The sequence below is a fragment of the Rattus norvegicus genome, chromosome 9 (genome assembly GCF_021556685.1).
Source record: "Rattus norvegicus strain SHRSP/BbbUtx chromosome 9, alternate assembly SHRSP_T2T, whole genome shotgun sequence".
NCBI lineage: Eukaryota > Metazoa > Chordata > Mammalia > Rodentia > Muridae > Rattus > Rattus norvegicus.
This window is the reverse complement of record NC_141542.1, coordinates 83,867,871-83,893,938: the sequence shown is the minus strand read 5'-3', so window position 1 is coordinate 83,893,938 and position 26,068 is coordinate 83,867,871. Positions and strand designations below refer to the sequence as shown.

Sequence of the window (26,068 nt, the reverse complement as noted above, 5' to 3'; positions counted from 1 at the left end):
AATCACAAGGTCAGTAAATCAAAGCAAAAGGTCTAAAAACTTAAGGGTGGGACCCCCAAAATCCCTACTGCTCCCAGCAATTGCTATAGCCTGTGATTATGCTGTCTGCTTCACAACATCAACATTTTCTGGGTTCTAGGTAAATCTTAATGGTTAACAGGATTCAGTCCAGACCATAATTTCTCTCACCCTGTTTCTTCAGTATTCATTAACAATAGCTAATCTTAACCCACTGGCACTATGCAAAACAGGTCACCATTTCCCCGGGTCTCTATAACAATAGAACCGACTCTTCAGGAACCTGTGTCAATAGGACGTGCCAATATGTGACTGAGATGTATTCAACTGTATCCTTCCTTCCAAATTCCTAAGGAAAAAATGCTCTTAAGTAGATTTGCTCTGAAATTTGACACTTTGGAGATGCATTGAGAATGTTGGAAATGAGAAGCCCTCAAATAAGAAAAAAAAATTACTTCCCTCCTCTTTTAAAAAGTAACATTTTATTTATGTTTTCTAATTACTATAAAGTTCTGCACAACACCATTGCTTTATTGGCTTGAGACACTGGCTGAAGCAATGACCCTGAGGATTCAGGGTATGGGAATAGAACTCACAATATTCAAAGACTTTTTCTTCCAACCTTCTTTAAACACATGCCCATTGCCTAAATTGATTTACATTGATTCTTCAAAGTGGCATTATCAGACTGGTTTACACAAAATGTCATTTCAATGAAAGAGCGTGCTTCCCCTTCTTTTGAAATTTTTCATTATCTTAAAGGATCCCATCTCAAATCCCATTCACACTTCCAAATTGTGCACAGCAAATGTGTTTCCCTATTATCCCTTGTTCAGTGAAGTGCTTTCTTACATGTGGTAACATCTGAAGGGACTATAATTCACAACTTCTCCTTTGATGATAGAACTTAGTTTCAACGTTTACTATAAAAGCTCCCCGGTGCCCACGCTCCTCGCCATCCTATTTCATCAATTACAAAATCTGATCTCAAAAGCCCCAAAATTCAAAACAAAGACAATGTCACAAGGTATTGATAAGAGTCAAAAAGAAGAAGCTGTTGTTTCTGTCTAAAAAAAAAAAAAGAAAAGAAAAAAAAAGATAATGCCAAAAGATATCCCACGTTGTGTTTTAATGTTGTCTATATAAAAGCATCCTCTTTAGTTTGGTCAGGAAATGCCTTTAGCTGTGATACTTCTAGATGATGATGCTACCACTCCCGGAAGTAAAATTAGGCTGGAAGAGTGAACATTTTTACTCAAGCTTTCTGTGTTGCTCCAGAGATTGTGTCTGGATTAACAAATTCCTGCCCACCAAAGCCTTGTGTTCTTAGCATGCCACACGTGTTTCTGTCTCTGCCAGTTTTTGAAACATTGTTCCGGAAAACAATATATTACCTCAAAACATAGGAAGGTCTCAGTAAGCAGGGATAGCCCACAGAGTTTGCAAATTCCAGCGCCTCGTTCTAATTAAGAGGGGGAAAAAGAGAACAACACAAAGGGTGTGAATAGTTTAAAATATGCAATAAAAATGCAGACTGGTGTCATTAGATCAAGGGATAACCTAACTCTTTTTATTCCTCCTCTCAAAAGACTCCATTAAAATGTAAATTGGACACCGAGATACATAAAACTCCTAGTTTCTCATTCTACATATCAAATCTAGTTCAAAAATAGTTTGAACTTCTTTTCATTGTCTGAATCTTAATGAGAATGCTGCTGTCTCTTTATAATCGGCATTTAAGTGCAATCATCAAACACAGCTACTTTACAGTAAATCTACTAAGCGTGTTGCGCATTCCACCTGCCCTCTAGTTAGCTTCCCTAGTAGTTAACATTCAGGCTAGGACGCTCCAAAAGAGAACAGTAAAATGAAACACGTGTTGCTCTCCTTACCAAAGTGTTAACAGCTTTCCAAGGAGCCTGGGCCACCTTCAGCTCATCTAAGACAGCCGAGAAGATGGAGCGATCCTCAGCCCTATCGATCTGCAGAGGACTGGTACCCATGATCTTGACACCGTTCTTGTATAGCGGAACCGCCAAGTTGTTTGGAATCTGGCCCCCGACTGATATGATGCAGCCATTACATGCCTGGAAGAAACGAGCCACATATCAGCCACTCGAGTAACCTGAACAGGAATGGATGGCTGGGCTAATAATACTGACAGCGTTTCCTCACTGAAATATTTATCGTGATGGTGAGGTTTTCATACTGTTTAGCAAAGCAGAAGAGTATTGGATTTTAAGCCCTCGGGTTTCCCCAGGGACTAAACTACCAACCAAAGAGTATAGATGGATGGACCCTTGGCCCCAGCTACATATGATGCCTTATCTGGCATCAGTGAGAGGGGAGGCCCTTGGTCCTGTGGAGGCTGGATGCCCCAGCATAGAGGGATGCTAGGGCAGTGAGATAGGAGTGGGCGGGTAGATGGGGGAGCACCCTCATAGAGACAAAGGGGAGGGGAGATAGGATAGGCAGCTCGCAGGGGGAAAAGTAGGAAGGGGACAACATTTGAAATGTAAACCAATAAAATAACCAATAAAAAATTTTCTTTTGACTTTGCAGCATAAAATCCATGTAAAAACTCCACAGAGCAGCTTGGGAATACCACTTAAAACATTTACATGGACTTTAAAAAATAAAATGGATGAAGTGTACATTGGCTTCCACTCTTGTCATTCTCAAAATGAGTGCCTATTTCCAAGTTGTTCCTTTTACCTGAGTTCTCCCAAAGTACCCAGAGCCTAGAGAAAAAGTTCACTTCCCTGCCACCCCTGCCATTTCAGTCTTTCCTATCTTACCCATCATTGCTCCTCACAGCCCATAGAAGCTCACTGGCTATCAGTGAGACTATTCATCATCTACAACCTATGTGTGTCATCACTAACCAGTTCTTTACGGCACCCAAACACCTCGGGCTACTGCTCTTCTCCTTCTATACCCTCATTTACTTAGCCTCTGACCAACTCTAAGTTCAAGTCCATCTACCCCTACCCTGACATCCTAAATATCAACTGTCTTCCTTGGCTGTCACCTTGGCATCAGTTCCCTGTACTCTACAAATCATTTATGTCCTATTTCCTTCCCCCCTGCTTTACATATGCATATACACACAAATATATGTATCTATTCCTTATAAGCATATATATATGTTCCTTTATATATGTGCAATATATGTATGTGTATGTATATGTATGTATGTATGTATGTATGTATGTATGTATGTATGTATTTGTTATTAAGGCTTCCCAGTGCTCTTGCTGGACCAGTGAGAAAGAGCTGAGGTGGGATAACGGGGAACTAGACACAGTTAGCAATCCCTTTCCCTATCATCTCATACTATTTATTGACCATTCACCCTGAAGTGCCATCATTTGTCTATGACATTGTACAGAAGCATCATTCTGATTCACACAGCTGATACATGGATTAAATAAGATTATGGAGCCTCAATATCTTATATACATTGCATTTATAAATAGTAAGATATTAATATCAAAAATATGACAGCCAATAGGTATTTGTCCTAATGACCTATTAATGAAAATTGATGGAATTGTTGAAGTTATTGATCCATGCCAAATAATTTTATCGTGATTTTAAATTGCTTTTGGATTACTCTTATAAGGAATGACTCTAACATCTCTTCAGTGACAATAATTACAATATTGCCTAAATAAACATACAGCAAGTGAATTCTTAAAGGCATTGTAAATGGTATTGAATATAATAACCAACCATCTTTCTCACCGTCTAAAAATGCATTCAACATACATCTTTGCAAAGTCTTTTAAAAAGTTATTCTCTTTACAATCATAACCCTTGTTTCTGACTATTTTGAGTTTATTATAATTACCATTAAGATTTTGAGGCTTAAAAACCAAATTTCCCATTAAGCATATACATACATAAAGCTTCCATATAAAAGACTTCAAATAAATTAAAAACAGGACCCATTTTGACTAAATTAGAGCTTGAAGTTGAACAAAATGGCTTGAATGAATATACCAATATTTTTAAATTTTCTATTATGCTTATTTCTCTTTTTCTAAGAAATTAACAAATTAATAATTAACAATATAGAATAACATAGTAGCTACTATTCTTTACTTAGCCCTTAACTGTGCATTCTGAAATTCTCTTCGATCCTTTCAAAATCCTGAGGGAGGCAGTTATTACTAACTCAGTTGTGTAGTTAAAGAAGCTGTGGCCCAATGAAGGCCACAGGTCTTTTCTACAGCTACCTCAGAGCTGACACGTGAATTCAACCCTGTAGAGTGTGAAGCTACACTTGTGTAATATACAAAATATCTGAATGCTGGACCAATTCGACTAGCTGTTTTCAAACAGGGTTGCCCTTAGAGGATAAGGAAACTATTTGTAAAACTTCTGGAAGATAGTAGGCAAAATACACCTTTCCTTTCCAAACCAAATACTCATCCCTCACTGGAAGTTGACTCGTGTCCACAGGAGAACTACGGAGTGAAAATGTGGCGCTTATGCATGGTTAGTTCATGGAGCAAAAGGAACTCGGCGTGAAAGCGTGTTTGCTGGTTAACGGTGATAGAGAACCATTTCACAGAAGATACTAACCTCAATCAGATCAATGTTGCTCAACCCCCTTTGGTGGTTGAGTGACCCTTTCACAGGGGTTACACATCAAATATTTACATTAAAATTCATGCCAGTAGCAAAATTACAATTATGAGGTAGCAACAAAAATGATTTTAGGTTGAACGTCACCACAACATAGGGAACTGAATTAAAGGGTCTCACAGTGAGGAGAGTTGAGAACAGCCACTGATGTGGGTTGTTCCTGGCTCTCAGTACAAGAATTGGAAGTGTATCCACAGAAAGAGAATCCAGGCATTCCCCACTGGCCAGTCATCCTCATTATGATCACTCACCAGTAATATTCTAAAACATGATACACTAAAGAAGATTGCACTACAGATATTTCTACACTATTTATTCTCAAAGCAACTCAACAGGCCCTCCGGGCTCCACGGTACTGAGAGCAGAGCTGACAGCATGAAGCATGAGGAGCGAACGTATTACCCTGAGCTCCGTCTCTAGCTCTAACTTTACCTTCCACTTCATTTCCGACTTTAAAACCTGATATCCCTAAGTTAAGGTAACATGAGGCTATTTCTAAACGTTATCGAAGCTACAATCACACCAGCAATTATCTTAAAAGCCCAATGAAATAAAGGAAAATGATTCAAATTTATTTGCGAACGTTTTAATTTCTTCTAACCCTTAATCACATTGGTCAGCACTGATTAAATGCTGCAGTTGAGGCATAATGCAACATAAGAAAATGTAACTTATTTTATTAATAGAACCAGCTTTTGCCTAATTAAAGATAGCCTTGATTTCTGCAATTTCATGTGTTATCTCCAGTTTACAAAATTACACCGTGAGAAAGGTTATGCTTTACATTTTGGTACTTTTCATTTTAGGTAACATATTACACTTTATGCAGAACCTTGGTGCTATATTTAATTACAACTAAACCAAATGCTAAAAATGATTTCTATTTAAAGCCTTTTATTCCCTAATGAGCACTGTACATTACTAGTTAATGTTTGTAAGTCATTCATTTAACTCTTTATGTTACAGAAGCACCATTGTCCAACTAGACCTGTAGCGTGAAAACTAATACAATTTAAGCAGAATACATTTTTAGGAAGTGCAGTCCAGAAAAAGGATGCATTGTGAAAGTGCAAAAGTTTTGCAAGGAAGACTCAAACAGTCAGCGACATTAAAGATATTGTCTTGTTTTTTTCAGATAGAAACTGGGATGTGTACGTGTGTGTGTGTGTGTGTGTGTGTGTGTGTGTGTGTGTGTGTGTGTGTGTGTGTGTTCAGACCAAGTTTTATATGTTGACCAAGCTGATCTTAACATCATGAACTCAAGTTGTTTTTTTTTTATTTCATTTCTCTAAATATCTGGGAGCACAGGTACACGCTACCATGACCACCATAAAAAGCATATATGTTATTAAATGAATAAATATAAAAGTATTGAGGAAAGAGTCTTAAATGGGGCTGAAATATAAACTAAACTTACTGTTTTTAATCTGTGCAACTTTTCAAACACTAATCTTGTATAGAATAAAGAGATGTATGAATTTAAACCCATTGTAGCCTATGAAGATTTCAAATAATAGTCTGTGCCATGCAAATAGATCCATTAACAAGAAGCATGGTGGGCTTTATGATTTCTAACAATGTAACACACCCAAGTCATTTATTTCAAATGACTTTGAGAACAGTTTTCCCCTTAAAGGGGATGTCGTAAGCAAAGCTGTACCCTAGGCAAGACACCAGCAGCAAAGCTGTGTCAGTGGTGGACACCAGCATCTTCTTTCCTTGATCCTCGGCACTCACACTGTTGTTAGCAAGCAATCAATTTCATTATCAAAATTCAGATCTCTCCTCCAACAGAGCCTTGACACATGCTCAGGAGAAAGTAACTAACCGATGCTCTTGGTCAGTCTGCAGAATGAATGTTCCTTTTCTAGAATAGTTTCTAGCAAAAAGAAAGAAAGGAAGGAAAGAAGGAAGGAAGGAAGGAAAGAAGGAAGGTAGGAGGAAGGAAGGAAGGAAGGAAGAAAAGTATAGTTAAGTGAGAAATAGATGTCAACTCTACCTTAAGAAGAGTTTACCTACATCCAAAAATGTCTTCAGTGGATGGCTGCTTCACTCACTGGGCAGGACACTTCTTAAATGTTTTATTTTATAAGTTTAACCATAGTCAGTAACTAGACTAAGAAACCTATCATACTTGCTGTTACCCTAAGTAATTATGCATTCCAGAAAGAGTCATTGTCTTTCAAAATGACTTAAATGTATTTCTGAAAATTGTTACACAGGTTTTCAATTTTCTAAAAATAAAAGAAAATAAAAACTATGTAACATGCTAGGGGATTCAACATCTTAAAGGGAGGATGATGGCAGTCTCCTGCGTTGGGGTTACACCCATTATCAGATGTAATAAAGTAGTATTATGGAGCCTGATGTAAGGAAAGATGACAATATCATGAGAGGAAACATATATGTACATTGTTGTGTATGTTACATGATACACCATATAGGTTAACCTAAATAACACATAGATGAAATGTTGTTTATATGTTCTCCAACATAATAGTATATTCTGATATGGTATTGTTTATTTTAGGTGTCAATAAGTTTCAGTGAAGGGGCAATATATTCATTTTAAAATCCTTCAATTATATTTAGAGTTTGATTTAAAGTTATGTATAAGAACATCTAAAAGCAGTACAGATGTTTCTAACTATTCCTGAAATCATCACACAAGGAAATAGTGTAGAAACTACATGACACTATTGCCTATGATGCTTCTTAATATATTTTCAAAAGCTATTTAATTTTTCATGATACATCATGGATCCCAGTTTTAATAGTAATGCATTGAAGGTAAAATGTCTATTTTTTTTTATCAACCTGACAAAGGCTAAAGTCATTTTGAAAGAGGAAACCTCAATTGAAAAAATTCCCCACCAGATGAGCACATAGGCAATCCTGTTATGTATTTCCTTGATTGATAATTTTTGTGGTGGGTCCATCGTACAGTGATGCCACCCCTCCAGGTGGGTGGTCCTGGGTTCTATAAGAAAGCAAGCAGAGGAAGCCCTGAGAAGCAAACTAGTAAGCCGCACTCCTCCATGGCCTCTGCATCAGTGCCTGTAGCCAGGTTTCTGCCTTGAGGGTCTGCTTTGACTTCGCTCAGTGATAAATGTTGGCTTGAAGGGTAAGGTGGAGTAAAACCTTCTACTCCCCATGCATTTTTTAGTTACAGTGTTTGACCACAGCAATAGAACCCTAATCAAGACATATCCTTCCTGCTAAATGTGGTATTTACAAAGTGCTAAAGAAATAGTTGTAGCATGTACTTCTTTTTATGGTCAACAATCTATCTGAGAATATAAAGGAGCCACATGGAAAACTCTTTTCAGTGACAGTGCTAAATCCTATTCTACCTCATGGATTATACGAATGGTATGATGAAATGCCTTTATACTGTGTTGAGATCAACAGGTCAGACTTCAGCAGACACTTGTAAGTATACAGAAGATCTAAATTTATCTATTATTCTTTGTAAGCAAGAAGTCACATCACATTTCTTCAGCTCCATCCATAATTCTACCTCACCTTCAGAGTACCTGCATCCTTATATTATTCCTTAACAAAAGGATGGATCAAAGAGATTTCAAGAAACCCACACAAGACAGTTTTTCAGCCAAAACTAGAATTCAAACCCATGGCTCTGAATCAGTGTATTTCTCTCATATATATATATATATATATATATATATATATATATATATATATATATATATATAGCCATTTTTGTGGTGAGGAATTAACAAAAATTATGTCAAAGGATCAACTATTAGACATCACCATGGAATTTCCAACAGTTATTAATATAATAAAAAATAACCTGTTTTTAAGACTTAGAGTAACCTTACATCCCTAATCCATGAAAAATATATATTCAATAAAATTGTCGTGAGGATAGGTCAATTTTAACTGTAAGAGAAAGCCTCTCAGGAACCAGAATCATTTGGAATAGATTGACTAATCTCAACCTGAAGACTAATGATAATGGTTTCATCTGATTGAGTAAGGAATGAACTGGTCATTGGCAAACAACTTGACCTACCTCCTCTGAGAACTGTTCATCATTAAACCACATCATGCATGAAGAGACGACCTCTTAAATCATTTCAAAAGATATGTATGGAGACTCCTTTATGCTAGTCAATATGTGACTGGTATGTGTTACTGAATTTTCACTCTAGTTGGAATGCATACAAACAAAATGGGGAATATTTCATGAAATGACCATTCTCTGCCAAGATATGAGAATTAAAAAGTCAGGGCAATTGTTTTGTGGAGTTTCTGTACAAAATTAGACAGTGGAGAAGACTGGAAATATATCCTAAGAAGAGTTACACTATAAATCTGAACACATGAATACAATTACATACAAGGTGTGCACTGAATAAATCTCTTCTTTTTGATTGTTTTTTCCCACTTTTTACCTCCTGGTGGTAGATATCTAGGATTCTCTCCAAAGACAGCTCTTCAAAGTAGAGTTTGTCACACTCATCAAAGTCAGTGCTCACAGTCTCCGGGTTACAATTCACCACCACCGTCTTCTTGCCAAGTTGGCGCAGTGTGCGGATACTGGAGACAGCACACCAATCAAATTCCACACTGCTGCCTGCAGAGACAAGGATATTAGGAAAAGGAGTGAGAGGAGAAGAAATATTTCTCCAGCCAGTGCTGGTGAAGGAATTCAATGCTTTCAGTTAAATTCTTAAAAATAAAACTTTGAACCTATTTACAAATTCTCTGAGTATTAAGAAAAGTGAGGACTGGTTAGACAATAATAATAATATGTTGGCTTGAATTATACTTAAGCTAAGTAATACATATCTTCATGTTTGAAGAATTCAGAGCCTCAATGTCAATGGGACTATAAAAAGATAAACTTTATTTAATGAAGGAAATCAGAGTGGACACTCTGACTTCAATGTGCTAAACAGCTAGGCCAGCAATTAGAACACTCGAGGTCTTGCTTTAACTCTCACATAATCACTCTTAGAGGGCTAACCCAGCAGTCCCTGATGTAACTTGCAGCTCTGACATATTTTCACTGACTGAAGAGTCTTACGTTTTTAAAGAGTGAGTGACCTTCTATGAGCTAATCTAAGCATAATAAACACCTAAATAGCTCAAAATATCTCTCTGCTGGAATGCCATAGACTCAAAAGACACATACTAATGCTTTGCATTAGGACACTATCTTCTAAAAAGTCCTAACAAAATATGTTTATCCACTTGTAGCAGTGTGCTCCTCATTGTCAAGTACATATATACTTGATCATCAACTTTGCTATTCTGAACCACAATGTAACATGACAGTAATGAATGAGTCACATAAAATCAAAGGTTAAATAGAAACGTTCTGAAGAGAAGGGCTTAGATGGCCATGAAAGGTTGTACAGCCATAAACCAAATACAGAGAGGTGATGCAAACAGGTGAAGTCCACATCAGTGTGTTGGAAACACAATCCTTAACCTCTTTGGAGGTGAGGCTTTGAAAAGTGGTGCCCTTATAATTAGATCCATGCCTTTGGATCAGCCTGGGGAGAAAGTTTGATCTGACTCCTTTGTGTTTTCTTCATCAACAAAAGTGAAAATCATGTAATATAATGAGACGAAAGGAGGTGAAATTTGTAGTTGAGATTTGTGCTTGAATCCCGCCTTTTTGCCACTAAATCACTTCATGGGTTTAAATATTATTTCTCTAGATCTCAGTTTCCTAAATTATAAAAGCATTTATTTGTTTGATGAGCTCTTAGAAAAATGGAATCAATATTTATAAAGGGTACTAGAAAACTATAGTCTTATATAAACATATTATCACATTACCAATGTGGTATGGGCCACAGCCCAGCACCATTATTCCATGTTCATCAAATTTGATGTCATGCTCCTAAGAGGGAAAAGAAAAATATTGTAATTATGCCATTATTCCATCTAATTAAACTACTTGCCCCTTCTCTAAGTGTGTCTTTCTCACATGCACCCCTATCAGTCTTAGGAAATCCCTAAATATATGGTGTTAGAGTCTCACAGAAACTCTTTATTTTTAAGTTGACTTAGCTCAATATTTGCAACTTAGTCATGAGAAAACAGCATATTCTCATATTCTCTTGCTTGCTTGATTCCGTTGTTAGGGGAATTCCTAAAGAATAAGTGCAGGCATTCCTTACAGCATCTTTCCCACAGGATGCCACTTCTATTAGCAATATCAGTGGATAATCAGAGGTGAAAACTACACCCTGATAGTATACCCTGATAGCCTGCCCTAAGGTAGGCCAACCCCTGAACCCAGAGCAATCTACATGTGACGATCTTTGTAGTTCCTACCTGGCCATTGTAGGTAACATACAGGTAATTTGTCACTGATGGGTATTCTGCAGCCAATGTATCAATCTGTAAAAGAAAATGGTTACATGATGGTTACTCTTTACAGTTTTTAAAGACTAGGAGTTTTGTGCTATTCCCACATTTCTTTAATGTCCAGTACTGTCAAATATAAAGCCAGGAACAGCTAAAAGTATATCCAAGGCACGTACTAATTCTGAAAACCAAAGAAATAGCAATATAATCTAGTGGCCATTTGAGCAGTACATAACTAGACATTGCTAAGTGCCTCCTTGGAACCCTGCAGTAGTGACACCCACATAAAATGTTCATAAGTCACAAGGACCACTTACTTAACCAGGCACCTAAAGCGGCTGTGTATGAAGTCCAAGTCAGGCCAAAATGCCCTACATGGAAGGATGATTATGGTTTACCAATTAATGTATAGGATTTAAGTTAGTGATAGTACTAATGGGTAACACAGATACCAGAAGTCCAAAGAGGTGGTGGGGAATCCGGATCTCATTGGACATAATTGGAAAAAGTAAATCAATTCTACTCTCGAGGGTCACTGGCTCAGCTTAGTGAGCAAGAATGTGGGGCTGACAGGGCAAGCTGGTGCAAAGCTGGTAAGAAAAAAGAAAGGTAATAATCGCTGAGCAGAAAATATTTAGAATCCAGCTTGTGACCTAAGGGCTTACATGTGCGCCTTAAACCCACAGCGAAAAGTCAATGATTGTAAAGGACAAAAAGCAGCTGGTGGTACTTTAAGCCAAAACACTCCTTCCATTAAAAGAAAAAAAAAAGAGCCAACCAAATGGCATACCTATGAATGTTCATGTGTGATTGTCACGAATGCTAGATGAGATCATTACGTCCAGCCCCACCACGATGAATATGAATGAAGCATAATAATGGAGCACTTAAAATAAAGTATTGACCTTTTAAAAAGTTAGTGCGCAAAGAGATAATGATTTTTTTCCACAGGCTCGGGCCCTGTGCTGACCCATATATTATTACACCAAGATTTCTATCCTTACATATATGTTTAGACATAGGTCAAAGGCAGATATAATTTTGGTTACTGTATAGCATAGAAATCATGTTTTCTTTACAGCCCACTGCCCCTTCTTCCTTGTCCCTTCATACACGAGTCACCCCTGTGCTGAGTGTCATGAGCTAACAATGTCATGGGCGTCCGTGAGATTAGCCGAGGAGTTGTCTTCTAAGCACCCTTTGTTAATGATTCCTACATGTCAAAACAGAAGCCCTTGAGAGAAAGAGATGTTGCGTTACCTGTTTAACCCAAGGGTGGATGTTTTTCTTCAATCTCAGCTCTCTTGTCTGAGCCTCGGTCAGTCCTAAACATTTTGAAATCTGCTTGTCTGAGAACCCAATCTCTTTGGCCTGTCTCAGAGTTTCTTCTGTAACAGACTCACTGGGATTTAATGGAAAAGAAAGATTTAAGCTTAAACCAAACACAAGCACCAAAGGAAACAGTGAACTGTTCCATTTCAAATGTACTAAATATGCTCTTATATTCTATCTCCAAGCATAATCATGTCTCTTGTCTTTAAAAAATTCATAAACATATACTCTTCAAGCCATTGGGAGGCCTCTGGCATTGGCAATGCTAACATCTCTGTAAACTTCCCTTCCTTTCAACTTTCCTCCCCCCACCTCTCTCTCTCTCTCTCCCTCTCTCTCTCTCTCGCTCTCTCGCTCTCTCGCTCTCTCGCTCTCTCTTTCTGTTTCTCTCCTCCTCTGTCTCTGTCTTTCTCTTTGTCTCTCCCCCCTCATCTCTTTAAAATCTTATAGCTATGGTTCTAATGAATTTTTCCTATGGTAATCACTAGGGAGCTCCTATCATACAGCCAGAAGTGACTGTATAAAGCCGGTGTTGCCCCACTGGCCACTCACCCTTCTCACCCTGTTTTACGTCCACTGCAACTGGAGCAAATTTTGTCAAGGCTCTGCCTTTGACACCTGTTCCAATCAGACTGCATTCTCTCCCTCTGTGTATTTAGTCACTGTCATGGGCTCTATTAGCCTAGTGGCATAATGATTCCTAAATTTGTGGTTTCTTTTTCAATGCTGGACTTTTACTCTAGGTCTTCATATGTGTGAAATGGGCACCTATTTGAACTGAGTTTCCCAACTCAAGACTGCACATTCTCTCCACAAACTGCTTGCTCGTTTATCAGATTGTCCCCAAAGCCTGGCACATTATCTGGTCCATAGACAAGCATTTATTAAATAAATGAAATTATTAGTCTAATTTTCAGTGTAACAAAAAAGACACAAAAGTGATTAAAGCCACTCTTTAACCTAAATTTCAAAACCAATAGAAAAATTATTGGTAAAGAACCAAGGTGCATAAAAATAAAATGCTACTATAAACCATCTATTGCCCAATACCTGAGGGCTCCTTCCAGCAATAGATGACACAATAAAATTAAATTACTATGGTTTAGTATTTAATACAGTAAAACTGAAATATGCAGCTGTGATATCAGAAGATCTAACTCATAGTAAATAAAACGTTTTCACAAAACTCGAATAGTATATAGTTGAGGAGGAGGATAAGTCATTTGATTCAGTAGAATAGCTACTGGTAAATTACCCATGTTTCAGTAAATAACCCCAACTCAAATTCAGGCAAGCAGCCATAATTAAAGGCACATGGAGTTTAGAGAGAGTGTGGGACGAAAAGAAGAAACAAACAAACAAACAAACAAACAAAGAAGCAAAGGAAGAAACAAAGAAAGCAAGACAGCATGGAGCTGGAGAGACGGCTCAGCGGCTAAGAGCACCCAACTGCTCTTCCAGAGGTCCTGAGTTCAATTCCCAGCAACCACATGGTGGCTCACAACCATCTGTAAAGCAATCCGATGCCCTCTTCTGGTGTGTCTGAAGACAGCTACAGTGTACTTATATATAATAAATGAATAAATCTTAAAAAAAAAAAAAAGAACTCTTGCTGCCCTTGCAGAGGACCTGGGTTCGGTCCCAGCACACAAATGGAGACTCAAAACAGTGTCTAACTCCTGTTATAGGACATCCAATGCCATCTTCTGTTCCCTGCAGGCACCAAGTAGGTACATGCCTGATATCCATATATACAGGCAGCTAAAATACTCATACACACAGAATCAAAGTAAATATTTTTTTAGAACTAAACATAAGGAACTTTGTGAAGAAATAAGTATGTCAACAGGAGGGGGTGAGGATAAGAGAGGGTCATGGAGATAATAAAAGTCATTAAAATATACCGTGTACATATTTGAAATTGTCAAAGAATAAAAATTTTAAGTATTTTTCAAAGTAAATTATTTCAAGTGACAAAGGAACAATATAAACAAATTTTAGATACATCATTTAGAACTTTGTGCAATAAAAAAAAGCGTTGTTACTATTAAACGATTGCAATACATGCCACAAATGAAGTGTATTAAAATAGGCACTGAACGTTTTGCACATTTTGTGTATGTCCTGGGTGTACTGTGCATTTTAACATGAAACATATGCTCTATGTCCCCAAGACACATGGGAGCTTTTGAGGCTTTTACCCACATCTCCCTTCTGTGTCTTCAGTGCCCAGACACTGTTCCAAGGAAAGTAGGTATTTATCAATACGTATTTCATCCTCTTCCATGGGTGAATGGGTTAAATCAAAAATTAACCATGTCTAAACGATTTGTATCATATAAGTTTGCTTTGTTGTATCTTGGAGGCCACCCTCTGAACATGCTAGAGACTATCTACAAGAAGAACTCAATTATAACTGTATTAGAAATAAAATTATTTTCTTTCAAATAAAAAAGAATATAACTTGAATTAAATCATTTGTATTTTACATGTTTTAATCTTTAACTTTCAATTAATTTATGTCCTAAGTTCTAAAAAGAGAGTGACAGGCAAGTGTGGGTGTGTGTGTGGGTGTGTGTGGGTGTGTGTGTGTGTGTGTGTGTGTGTGTGTGTGTGTGAGAGAGAGAGAGAGAGAGAGAGAGAGAGAGAGAGATTTTGGAAGATCAAAGATTTTCTAACTGCTAGGTAATTGAGCATTCTCTCTCTTTCTCTATTTCTCTGTCTCTGTCTCTGTCTGTGTCTCTCTCCTCTTTCTCTCCCCCTTCCCACCATGTGTCTGTGTGTGTGTGTGTGTGTGTGTGTGTGTGTGTGTGTGTGTGTGTGTGTGTGTGCTATTTCCCTAGGTTTTAGTATCTGTTTTGCTATAGATTATTTTTGCTTTGACTTTCCCAAGGCAATTTGTTTTCCTATTAGACCTAAAGCCTCTTCTGTCATTCCTCCCAATGACTTGAATTTGTTGTTTAATTGCTATTTAGAGTTTTAACATAAGCAGGTTTTGATGTGTATTTCATCCTAGCAAATGCATTTTCTGAGAAAATTATTGAATTACTTATATTTCTATTGTTACACACTGAAACATATCAAGCCCTTTACTACACATCAAGAACTATGCTGTCCACGATACAAGCCACTAGCCATCTGGCTGTTTAAATATAAAGGTTTTTTTTTAAGAAACTCAAATTTTACATCGATAGTCAGTCACCTTTCAATTTTCTTGATAACCACGCAAAGCCAGTAGCCACTCTATCCGACAGTGCAGTATAGAGAATATTCTTCCTAGAAATTTCTACTGGAAGGCGACGCCCACGGAAACGTGAGAGAATATTTGACACAGAGGAATGGTGGGGATCTACAATAACTCACATAGGGATGTAACATGTGATCCAAGAAAAGAGATAAAGTGAAGGTGATTGCATGTAAGAAATGCTACAGCAGCAGGGGGCTGAGAAAATAAATGTAAAGACAGCTCAGCTATATAAAGGTGAAGGGTGCTGGTGGCTGTTCTATAAGTAAAGGCAACCGTGCAAAGTAACCTAGAGCAGCCATGACAGATGTGGAAATACACTGAGAGTCTGTAGCTAGGTGGTGCACAGGAACCTGACCGGGGACGGCAGAGCGGGTCACTGTTGTGTGTTTGTGTTTCCACACTTGGTGAATCTGTGCCCATTTCGGGAGTGAGCAACAGGAGAGAAAATTTAAAATGTTTACCTACAAAAATGCCTTAGTGTGTTAGAGATGGACAAACAGCCATTAGTCTGTCTGTACTATACCAGAGCTACTCTCAAAGGCACCCCCGCGTGTCATACCAGGTGAGAATTTTGCACCAAATGCGTCAGGCTAGGTGCACAGTGCAAATTGTAGGGACAACAAGCGGATTCTTAGAAGAGGTGTAAACAAATGGATTTTAACACGGACTATCCAGCAACTTGATCAACAGTAGACATGATGTTTCTGGCAGGTCTTGAAAATTAGAACTCACTGAACCAGACTGATTATTAAATCAGTGTTCGTGCTGTAAATGAAAGCAAATACGAGGACAGCTGGGATTTTGTGTGAAGTCCACAAGAGATTTTTCTGAGATTCCACCCGAGGCCTCTCTGCTGTTCATGTCTGCTTTCAGACAGGAAGCATTATAAAGCAATTTTTCAGTGAGAAATGGGGGCTGATTCTGACCCACCGTGGCAACTGCAAAAACCAAGTTAGGTTAGATCCCTTCCCAAGCTGGAAGCTGCCCGATTGCCAGTAGACCAACCCCCAAAGCAGGGAGCAGACTATCTCTGTCTCCCGCTGCTGTCACTTCTGTGCAAAACAAACCTGGCTGACATGTATCATACTTGGAAGAAAACTGGCTTTACTCCAGCCTGTTCTGATACAAACCTTCATTTTGTACCCCATTACAATAAGGAGAAGAAATGGTTTAAAGACATGACTTAGTAGCTTAGGGCCAGTGAATCAGATAAGGTTAAACTCCCTCAGAGTCCAGGTAATCATATCTAAATAGGTCGTTCTCAACCTGTGGACTGCAATCTTTTTGGGTCAAGAGACTCTCACAGGGGTCACCTAAGACCATCAGAAAACACAGATATTTCCATTACAATTCATAACAGTAGCAAAACTACAGTTACGAAGTAGCCACAAAAATAATTTTATGGCTGGTGGTCACCACAACGTGAGGAACTTTATTAAAGGGTCACAGCGTTAGGAAGGTTGAGAACCACCATCCTAAATGACCAAGACCTCCTTTAACAGCCTCAGATGCACCTCCTCTTCTGCCCACACCTACATTTTTCTAAACAGGACTTCCGCCACCATCACAAGAACTTGTTTTTACTTTTGCTTTTTCCTTTTCTCTCTCTCTTTCTTTACAAACTAGTTAGAATTATATTTTAGGAAAAGGCAAAGTAACTATTTTATTTTTCCTAAGGAAACTAAAAATCTTCATTTGGAACATACACAAAGCACAATAATTGCTAGAAGAAATATAAACGCTGAATTTGTATTCAAAACTGTATTTTGGATCCTCGGTGGGGAGTGCTCCACTTATGTTATATTATAAATCAAGGGAGCATTTTACCCAGCTAGGAGAGTGATCGGTTGAAGGGAACACGGCACACTAAAGCACAGGCTTTAAAACACGTGCGATAAGTGATCCTTCTACTATTGGATGTCTGTGTGTGTGCTGGAATCTGGTTTATTTTCATACTTTTAAAACACATGTAAATTAAATCTATATTGCAGAGCTACCTCTTCTAAAATAGGCTGTAGATACAACTTTTATTTGCCCAGCCTGCTTTTCCTTTCAGAGTTCAAAAGAAAAGTCTTCAAAGACTGGACTTTCATGGTGTCATAGCAAAATCTACATGACAGTTTCACATCCCATGCCTGGGACACAGCACTCACTCTCAGAATCCCCCAGCTTCTCTCTATTTAGCAGCGCAGAATAAACGACTAAAATTTTAGGAGATAAAACATCTTAAATCATGGGAGTTTTACACACTCCACTGGAATCTTTTACTGGCTAGACATCATGGTTCAGCTTCTCCAGCAGGAAGTGTGTTCTCTGGGTTATAAACAATACAAGCTCTCCTCTCTCTTCCTCAGACTCCCAGTGTGGATCTTGTTGTTGTTTAAAATTCTACCCTGTAATCTCAGAGACTTCCTCCACTCACATTTGGTCTTCAATAATAAATGATGAAAGGAAATGGAATAAGTTCTCCTTAATGAGGAAATTTTCACCTGGGCTCGAGGAGCTGGGGCAATCTATTAAGGGACAGGAGGAGCGCCTGCAGCATCGCAATTACCAGGGGAGCTTTGCACTCACACTCACGGGGTCTTCTCGGCCACTTGACTGCTTTTTCTCTGATCCAGCAACTCACAAGACATACTAAACAAATTTCCCTCCATATTGCACGAACTCTAATGTGGAAATAAGCACTTTACCCAGCCTACAATTATGAGATGGACCTGCAATCTTATTATTGTCCTTTCTCTTAGGAAAAACAGAAGGCAAAAGCTGGGTGCGCTAGTCCTGATACTCAGTAAATGACGCCAGGTCTAATAAGAGCAGAGAAATGAGTGGCTTGTTCTCATCCGCTAACCCTTGCCTACTTCTCCCCCGGGTTTGCACAACATTGCTAATAATTTTTGGCATTTCCAATATTAGTTCTATGCTGCAATCATACTATCACCTCTGGTGGGAAGATTATTTCTCATCTCCTCTTTTCCCTTTGGGGGAAGAGGCCATGCCTGCATCCTTAAGAGAACTACGGAAGATACTCTGCGAAATCGTGAGTGCTGATCAGAAAAGCAAAGGACAAAAGGGAGACCACAAGCTGCCTCTCTTCATTTCTGACAGGATCACGGCACGTTCCTCTGTAGCAGTGGGGTCTTTGGAGGAATGTCAGACCTTCATATTTGCACACGATACACAGGCACAGGGCAGACATGAGCCACACCAGTGTCCATGAGAAAGCATAGCACCTTGAAAGTGATTTGATGTGGCCTGAGTCAAGCTGGCCTTCATGATTCCATAGTATCTGAAGTACTGTTCCCAACGGACAGCATCACATGAAATGGTACTTTAGCTTGAAAGACAGAAACTACACTCTCAGCCTCAAAACTTCATGGGAAATTGATACTGTAGCTATTTTAAATAGTCTATTTCTTTATTCTACATGATTACCTCTCACCCTTTTTAGAATTTTCTGTTTATTTTTGTGATGCCGGGAACTGAATCGAATGTCTTGGGCATGCTAATAACCATATTATCACTAGTATCCATCCTCAGCCACACATTCATTTTTAAATAAATTTCAGAATCCCTGGTTGTTCAGAAACACTATGATATTAGTTTCAATCTGTTAAGGCTACCCATACTCTGTGAGGTTTAATAATATAATTTTAATTAATTTGAATATTAATACCAAAGTACTAATTATTTCCAGGGGTGGTGGTACATGCCTTTAGTTCTAGGGAGGTAGAAGCAGGCAGATCTCTGTGAGCTTAAGGCCAACCTGGTCTACGCAATGACTTCCGGAATTGTCACAGCCACATTATAGAGAGACCCTGTCTCCATATGTTCACATGCCTCTGCCTGCTTTGTCTCTTCCCATCCTAGATTGCATTCTTGTATACAGCCCTCGAGACAGTGGTGAACATTTTAGTTTTCAGTCTTTGAAAATGGAAAATGAAATTCTGAAGGGAATGCTCCCAGACGTTTGGGGTAGCAACATGAGGTATGGTCATCCGTACACTCTATCTCTGTGACTTTTATGTACTGTAGTAGCATCGCGGGTATTACTTACCAGGTAAGGATAGCCTAGGGGGCAACATTCTCTATAATTTTGCCAGTTTGATTTTCATTCTCCGCCCATACCTCAATGTGCAAGAGGAGGTTTGTGCACTGTTTTAAATATATACATCTTAGTAAGTATGTTAGAAGTTACTATTAATAAAGCAAATGTTTTAAAGGATATCCTCTGAGATCTTCGTGCATTTAAAAATTCTGTTTGCATCTTCTAAAGATGGCCTTTGGGGCTTCTTCCCTGTCAGGCTGCCTGGATGTTCCCCCAGAAGAGCTCTGGAAAAGGGCATGTTCATTACAATACTTCTGCTCTAAGTGAGGTCAACTATTCATGCAGGAAAATGTGCATCTCACAGCATGACAGCTGAAGAGACCTGATCTCCAACTGTCTGTTTAAAAGCTGTGTCTCTATAAAGCTTTGAAAGGGAGTTGTTGACTGGAGATGAAGGGGCACTGAATTGCAGTCCTTGACTTTGCCTAACTCACATGACAAAATGATTGCAAGCACCCTGGTGTGACTCAGTTTCACCATCTACAACATGTAGGACCGGGCTGTATCATACATAAGACCGATGTGCTTTAAGGTCTCAAGAGAAATACAGATGTCTCCATTGAAAAAAATCTCTGGGTTTTGCCTCGACCTTCTTTACCAAATAAACCAGTTTTGTTAGCACAATCAAAAATATTCATGAAAATTTCTCATCAAAACTTCAAAAATGGGGCCAGGTGGGGCAGCACATGCCTTTCGTCTCAGCATTTGGAAGGTAGAGAGAAGCAGATCACTGAGTTCAAGGCTAGCCTGATCTACATCTTGAGTTCCAGAACAGCCAGGGCTACACTGAGGAAACCCTTGTCTCGAAAAACAAAACAAAACAAAATGTCCAAAAATGTACATTTTTGCAGATGTTGCCTATTCACAAAAATGTGGTAATAAAAACTTCACCCTGAAAGTATCCTGGTCCTTGTGTGTGATCTCTATTTAATGATACAAAACAATTAGATAAATCTTATTTTATTAGTAAACGGCTCATCTAGAGCCTTCCTAGATAATTAGAAAGAGATTGGACCCTAACAATGCTGATTTATGGCGTCTCTCACCACAGTCAGCTTATTTTTCAGATTGTCCAGCTTACAGTTAGTAATTTGGTTAGTTTTTTTTTTTAAGCAACCAAGAATCATGTGTTTTATTTCCTTCTCCCTTCTTTGCTACAACTGAGAAATTTTGACTTTCATTAAATTCATAATATTTCTGTACTTAATTGCTATATTATTGTAGTAGTAAATAATAAAATATGAATTCACCAGCCCACGCTGTTGCGGGCTCTGGCAGGCCACATGGCATCTGCGGGGTATTTTCATCTCAATCAGCAAAATGTCTCCACCCCACTCATTAAGTTCTCAATTTCCATCCCACATTGTGATGGCTACTCTCTGAGCCCTGCAGCGATCTCACCGTCTATCTAGTTCCCAAGCAGGGTTGTTGCCACACCAGTCTTGAGGCTCTCTTGTATATTCTGCTCACATTCTCAGCAACCATCCCCTGTGGTTACAGTCACAACTCCCAGTAACCCGTTAAAATCAAAACTCGATAAGCTTGTAATTTATCAATCAGATTTATATCAGTAAATTCTCACTCCACAAAACGTCCACACAATAAACTCACAACCAATTGATAATAATATAAACTGCCCACCTAGATAAGATAAATTTTCCTGTAATAATCCATTTATGGCCACACAGATCTGGGCCAACATTCTCTGCCCTCCTTCTTGGTTCTTCTTCCCTTTCTTCTCTTTCTCACCTCTTTCCAAAACTCTGTGCCTGTCTTACTTTTTCATTGCCCATTCACAGGCCTCGCCTTATCTTTGCCTGCCCTCCCCTGCATATAGACAACAATCTACATTTCACCCTTTCTGTCTAATTAAAAAAAATGAATGTTTCTCTCAGATGTAAGCTGAGCACAACCATTACCATTCTGTAATCTATGAAGTATAAAATACACCTAACACCCAGTCTATCATTTTTGTCAATGAAATAGTACATTCTGTTACTTAGCTTAAGAAAGGCTTAAAATCTATGTGTTATATCTTGGCTAGCTTAAATACTATCTGAAAACTATCTAATTAAATATGTATTATCAATGTTAAATAGCCTGGGTGGACTATGAGACAATAATTAGTCTTCAACCCCGTCAGAAATCTGAGAATGACCAACACTATCTGAAAATAAAGGAAGCCTAACATGGCTTCCAGAACTGAGACAAGTTGGAGAGACAACTGCCTACCTATACGATCCTGTCAGCAATACATAAGAGCATCAGTCTTCTCTGCAAATTTTTATTAATTTCTCACGTTATGCTGAGTCCCAAGAAAATATGAAATAGATCATTCTAAATCATTTGTATCATTCCAGTATCTGTGCTCTTCCTTAGAATGCTGACTCTATTTTACACCCTTACAAATCAAGGAAAGTTCTTACTATGAAACAACCAGTGCAAAAGTATATTAAGGAAATGGAATGGCTCAGCAGGCAAAGGGGCTTGCCACAAAAGCATGAAAACCTGAGTTCAATCCCAGCATCCACAATGGAAAGAGGAAACGCTTTCTACTCTACTACTCTAACTAGACACCCCATAGCATGTGCTTTTGCTCACACACAAACATCACACACATGCACACACACGTACACACACAAACGGCAAATTTTAGCTTAAATTGTATATTAAGAAATTTGCATACTTACTATTATCCCTAGTGGAATTTCCCATTTCCTTTCGAAGGTGATGCCATATAATAATTATAGAACGCTGACACTGTGTAGCCTTAACTATTCCAACTGGTGGCCGAATAGTTGGCCGACGTCCAGTTTAATCCTACACTGTCTTCACTGAAGAGTTAAGACTCTCACTTACATTAAACTTAACATAAAAAAGTAACAGCAATCGTAAGTTCTCACTTCCTAAGTAGAATTCAGCTACTCTCCCACTACACGTTTCTCATAGCAGACCTATCTATGACTTCCCTCCTTTCTCCCTGGAATTGACTGCGCTGGACTCATCCAACTGCCTTCCATTATTATCTCACAACCCCCCCATGTCACACCAGACTGTTGAAAGTGTCCTCTCATTGATTGATTTCATAAGAAAGTTTCAAGCTGCTGCTGTCGTAGCAATGGGATATTTAAAGCAAAGCACACTTGCCTTGGACTCAGACTTGACGCCAGCATGAACCGCTTGTGAAACTTTGGGGAATTAAGCAATCAGGGCCCTCATTTACAGAGTAAAATATGGAGGAAGGTCTTCCCAGACCACTCATGTTGAGCTATGAGATTAACTAAGAGTATTAGTCCTATACATTTTAGTCTTCATTCAATTTCCCTGAATTAACGTTTTTCCTATTTACCTTGTCCATCAATGAATATGATCCATGTGTATATTTATATAGATTATAAGCACACTGAAGATTGGTTAATAACTAAAAATTATTCTTAACAAATGATACTGGACCTAGTACAAGACCTTGTAAACAATGGGTACCAAATAAATATTCATTAGTAATTGCTAATAGATGAACATGGTTATTAATAAAGGAAGATGACATCAAGTAAATGCCTATTCTATCATGCTGCAATTAGACAGACTGACAATATCAATAAGCCAGTAATTATTGATGACTAATAGATTCATACACACTTTGAGTATATGTGCTTTTTGATCAACTTAAGGCTTTTAATTTTTCAGACATAAAACTAATATTGAGAAATATGTAATGTAGTATGAATTATTTGAGTACTATTCTGACAGGCTTTTAAGTAAAATATCTTGCTCATAGCAGAATCATAAGAATGCTCCTATACTTGAAAAATGCACAATTACTGTCAAACTATGACATTCTTACTTAACTAATAAATGAGGTTTTCTCAGGACATTAAATGTTTTGTGTAAATTTTTGTATCATGTGTAATTAAACAGATTATTACAATTAATAGAGTCATAGTACACCCATGAGATTACTTAAAATAACTTACCTAGTCACATAAAAAATAAAATCAAGTTAAAATATAATGCACTTTTGTATTAGTTCTGAGACATAAGATTTCCCAGAGCAATACTTCTATTTTAAAGAAGAAATATTCTTGTTTAAGTATTCTTCAATTTTAATACCCTCAAAGAACTTCATAGCCAGGCAAGATGGCACACACCTCCAATCCCAGCGCCTAGGAGATAGAGACAGGAGCATCTAGAATTCAAGGCCCCACTCGGCTGCCCAGTGAGTTCAAGGCAAGCAGAGTCTCCTGCAATCCTGTCTCAGAAAATCAAAGGAACAAGAGAAAAACAGAAAAAGGAAATCCTTTCTGTAGATGGCTAGGAATGTGAAGACTAATGACACAGAATACTAATATGTCCTGACTGGAAAAGTGGATTTCCTGTCAGGTTTAGATCTTCAAACATCACATATTCAGCACCTTGTGTATCAACCTAGTAAATAAGAAGGGAGCATGTGTTACAATTAGGACTAAACTAAGAAACACAGTAAGTTGGTACTGCTGTAAACTAATATAAGGCCATTTCCTGGGAATAAAATCAGAATTACACTAAATTACCCTACCGCCTGCATCTTGTTTCTACATCCAAAGGAATAGCATCATAAATATGCCATTCCAAAATGAACAAATCCTAACAGGTAAGTATGTTATATTCACATAAAGTGTCCCCAAGTTATTTCTACATTTAATGCTTTGAGCCAGAAATTACAAATTAAAAACAGAAACCAAAGTATAGGCAGTATCACTCTTACGTGTAAGTTCTAACAACGCTTGGGTGACACACCCCCTTGGAAACTTCAAGCAAACGAAAGCACAAAGTGTTCTTGTCTGATTTTGCCATGCCTTGTGAGCAAGTTAAATAAAAAGTCAATAGGAACTAGCATGCGTAGGAGAGGGCATTCAAAGGGGCTCTTCCAGCTAAGGTGACACCTGCATTATTACATCAGCCAGGAGTTTGTGGCTGCAGGGAAATGGCCGACTTTACTGAGCTCAATTTACCACTTGAATGCCCAAGCAGAACTCACTAGGCTTGCCTGAGATTGTTTCCCTAAGCAATCCGCCTGCCTGTGATTTTTCAATACCCACCAATGGGCATAGTTTATCACACAAACATAGGGAAGTTCAGATGGAAACCGGACCCTTGCAAACCATCGTCTCCCCTTCTTCAGTTCAATCATTACCGCAGTAAGGGGAGATGAAGAAAGGAATCGAATGTTCATATTATCAGAATTGGTGTGGCATAAAAAAATCACAGAAACCCATGGAATATTGGATAAAAGTAATTTCTGCATTTTCATAAACCAATGGCAAATCTACGTCAACCCTTCACAGAGAAAGAAATCCAAACCTTAGCTTCTAAAGTCTAGACTGTATCTCACTAGATATATACACTACGTTTGAGCATCTGAAACAGTGGGAAACAAATTCCTTTAAACGGTTACCTCCAACATGACTAATGTAAGTGACATCGTGTAAGGTGAAAGCCGGAGGGCAAAATAGGCTGCTCCAGGAAAATCACAATTGCCATAAATGGTGGGAAACCTTCCATCTGCCAGCGTAAACACAGACAGGCTGTTTCTCCTTTAAAACACTCACTTGAAGGAAAACTGCGAAGCTTCATGCAGCTTCGCTGTGGCCAGGTTTTTATGTAAATTTCTCGAAATTATGCAAGTGTAGCACCATCCCTGAAGTGGAGTACTACACACAGAGAATGAGTCCAAAAGAAGAATGGTGTTTGAAAACATGCAATTTCAGAGCAGCCGACAGAAGATACTGAGGTGATGCTTATAATTTTTCTGACCTGTTCATATTTCTTTAAATATTATGGTTGCCTTTCAGTTGAAAAATGTTCAATTCGATTTGATGCTATAAATAAAATGTTTGGGACTTAAGGTCCTAAAGTAGTCCTTGCTCCCAGATGAGCCTGTTTACACTTCATTACAGCAATACCATCCCAGCTAAAGGAACTTGAGTCTACTTTTTGTCTGGCCACTGCTAATACAATTAAAATGATTACCATAGGCCCTGGCTATATGGAGATAAAGCTACTGTGTCTCCATGGTAAATGTAACACTGCTGGAGACCTTCATTACATGCAGTCTGAGTTCTTCTGGATGGTATCGAGCACACCTGTAAACTATGAGCATATGCGTGTCTGCGTATGTGTGCACATTTAATTCCTCTAGAACTTCAAACAGTCTTTACTTCTCAAACTCCTTGCAGATAATCGATCAATGTGTAATGATCTGATGTTGTGCGGTTAATAGCTAATTTGGTAAGTACTAGACCTTTAAATTCCAATTCCAATGCGTACGCACATACACACACACACACACACACACACACACACACACACACACACATCCT

At 38.4% G+C, this 26,068-nt stretch overlaps 1 protein-coding gene across 1 annotated transcript in view; it reads right to left on the bottom strand.

Annotated features, from left to right (window-relative positions):
• The window catches only part of Cps1 (carbamoyl-phosphate synthase 1), a 122,306-nt gene that overhangs the window by 24,531 nt on the left and 71,707 nt on the right, over nt 1–26,068 (bottom strand). The window contains 6 exon segments of the mRNA NM_017072.2: nt 1,413–1,480; nt 1,911–2,105; nt 9,093–9,274; nt 10,489–10,552; nt 10,990–11,055; nt 12,283–12,424. Coding sequence (NP_058768.1) covers nt 1,413–1,480; nt 1,911–2,105; nt 9,093–9,274; nt 10,489–10,552; nt 10,990–11,055; nt 12,283–12,424 — 717 coding nt within the window.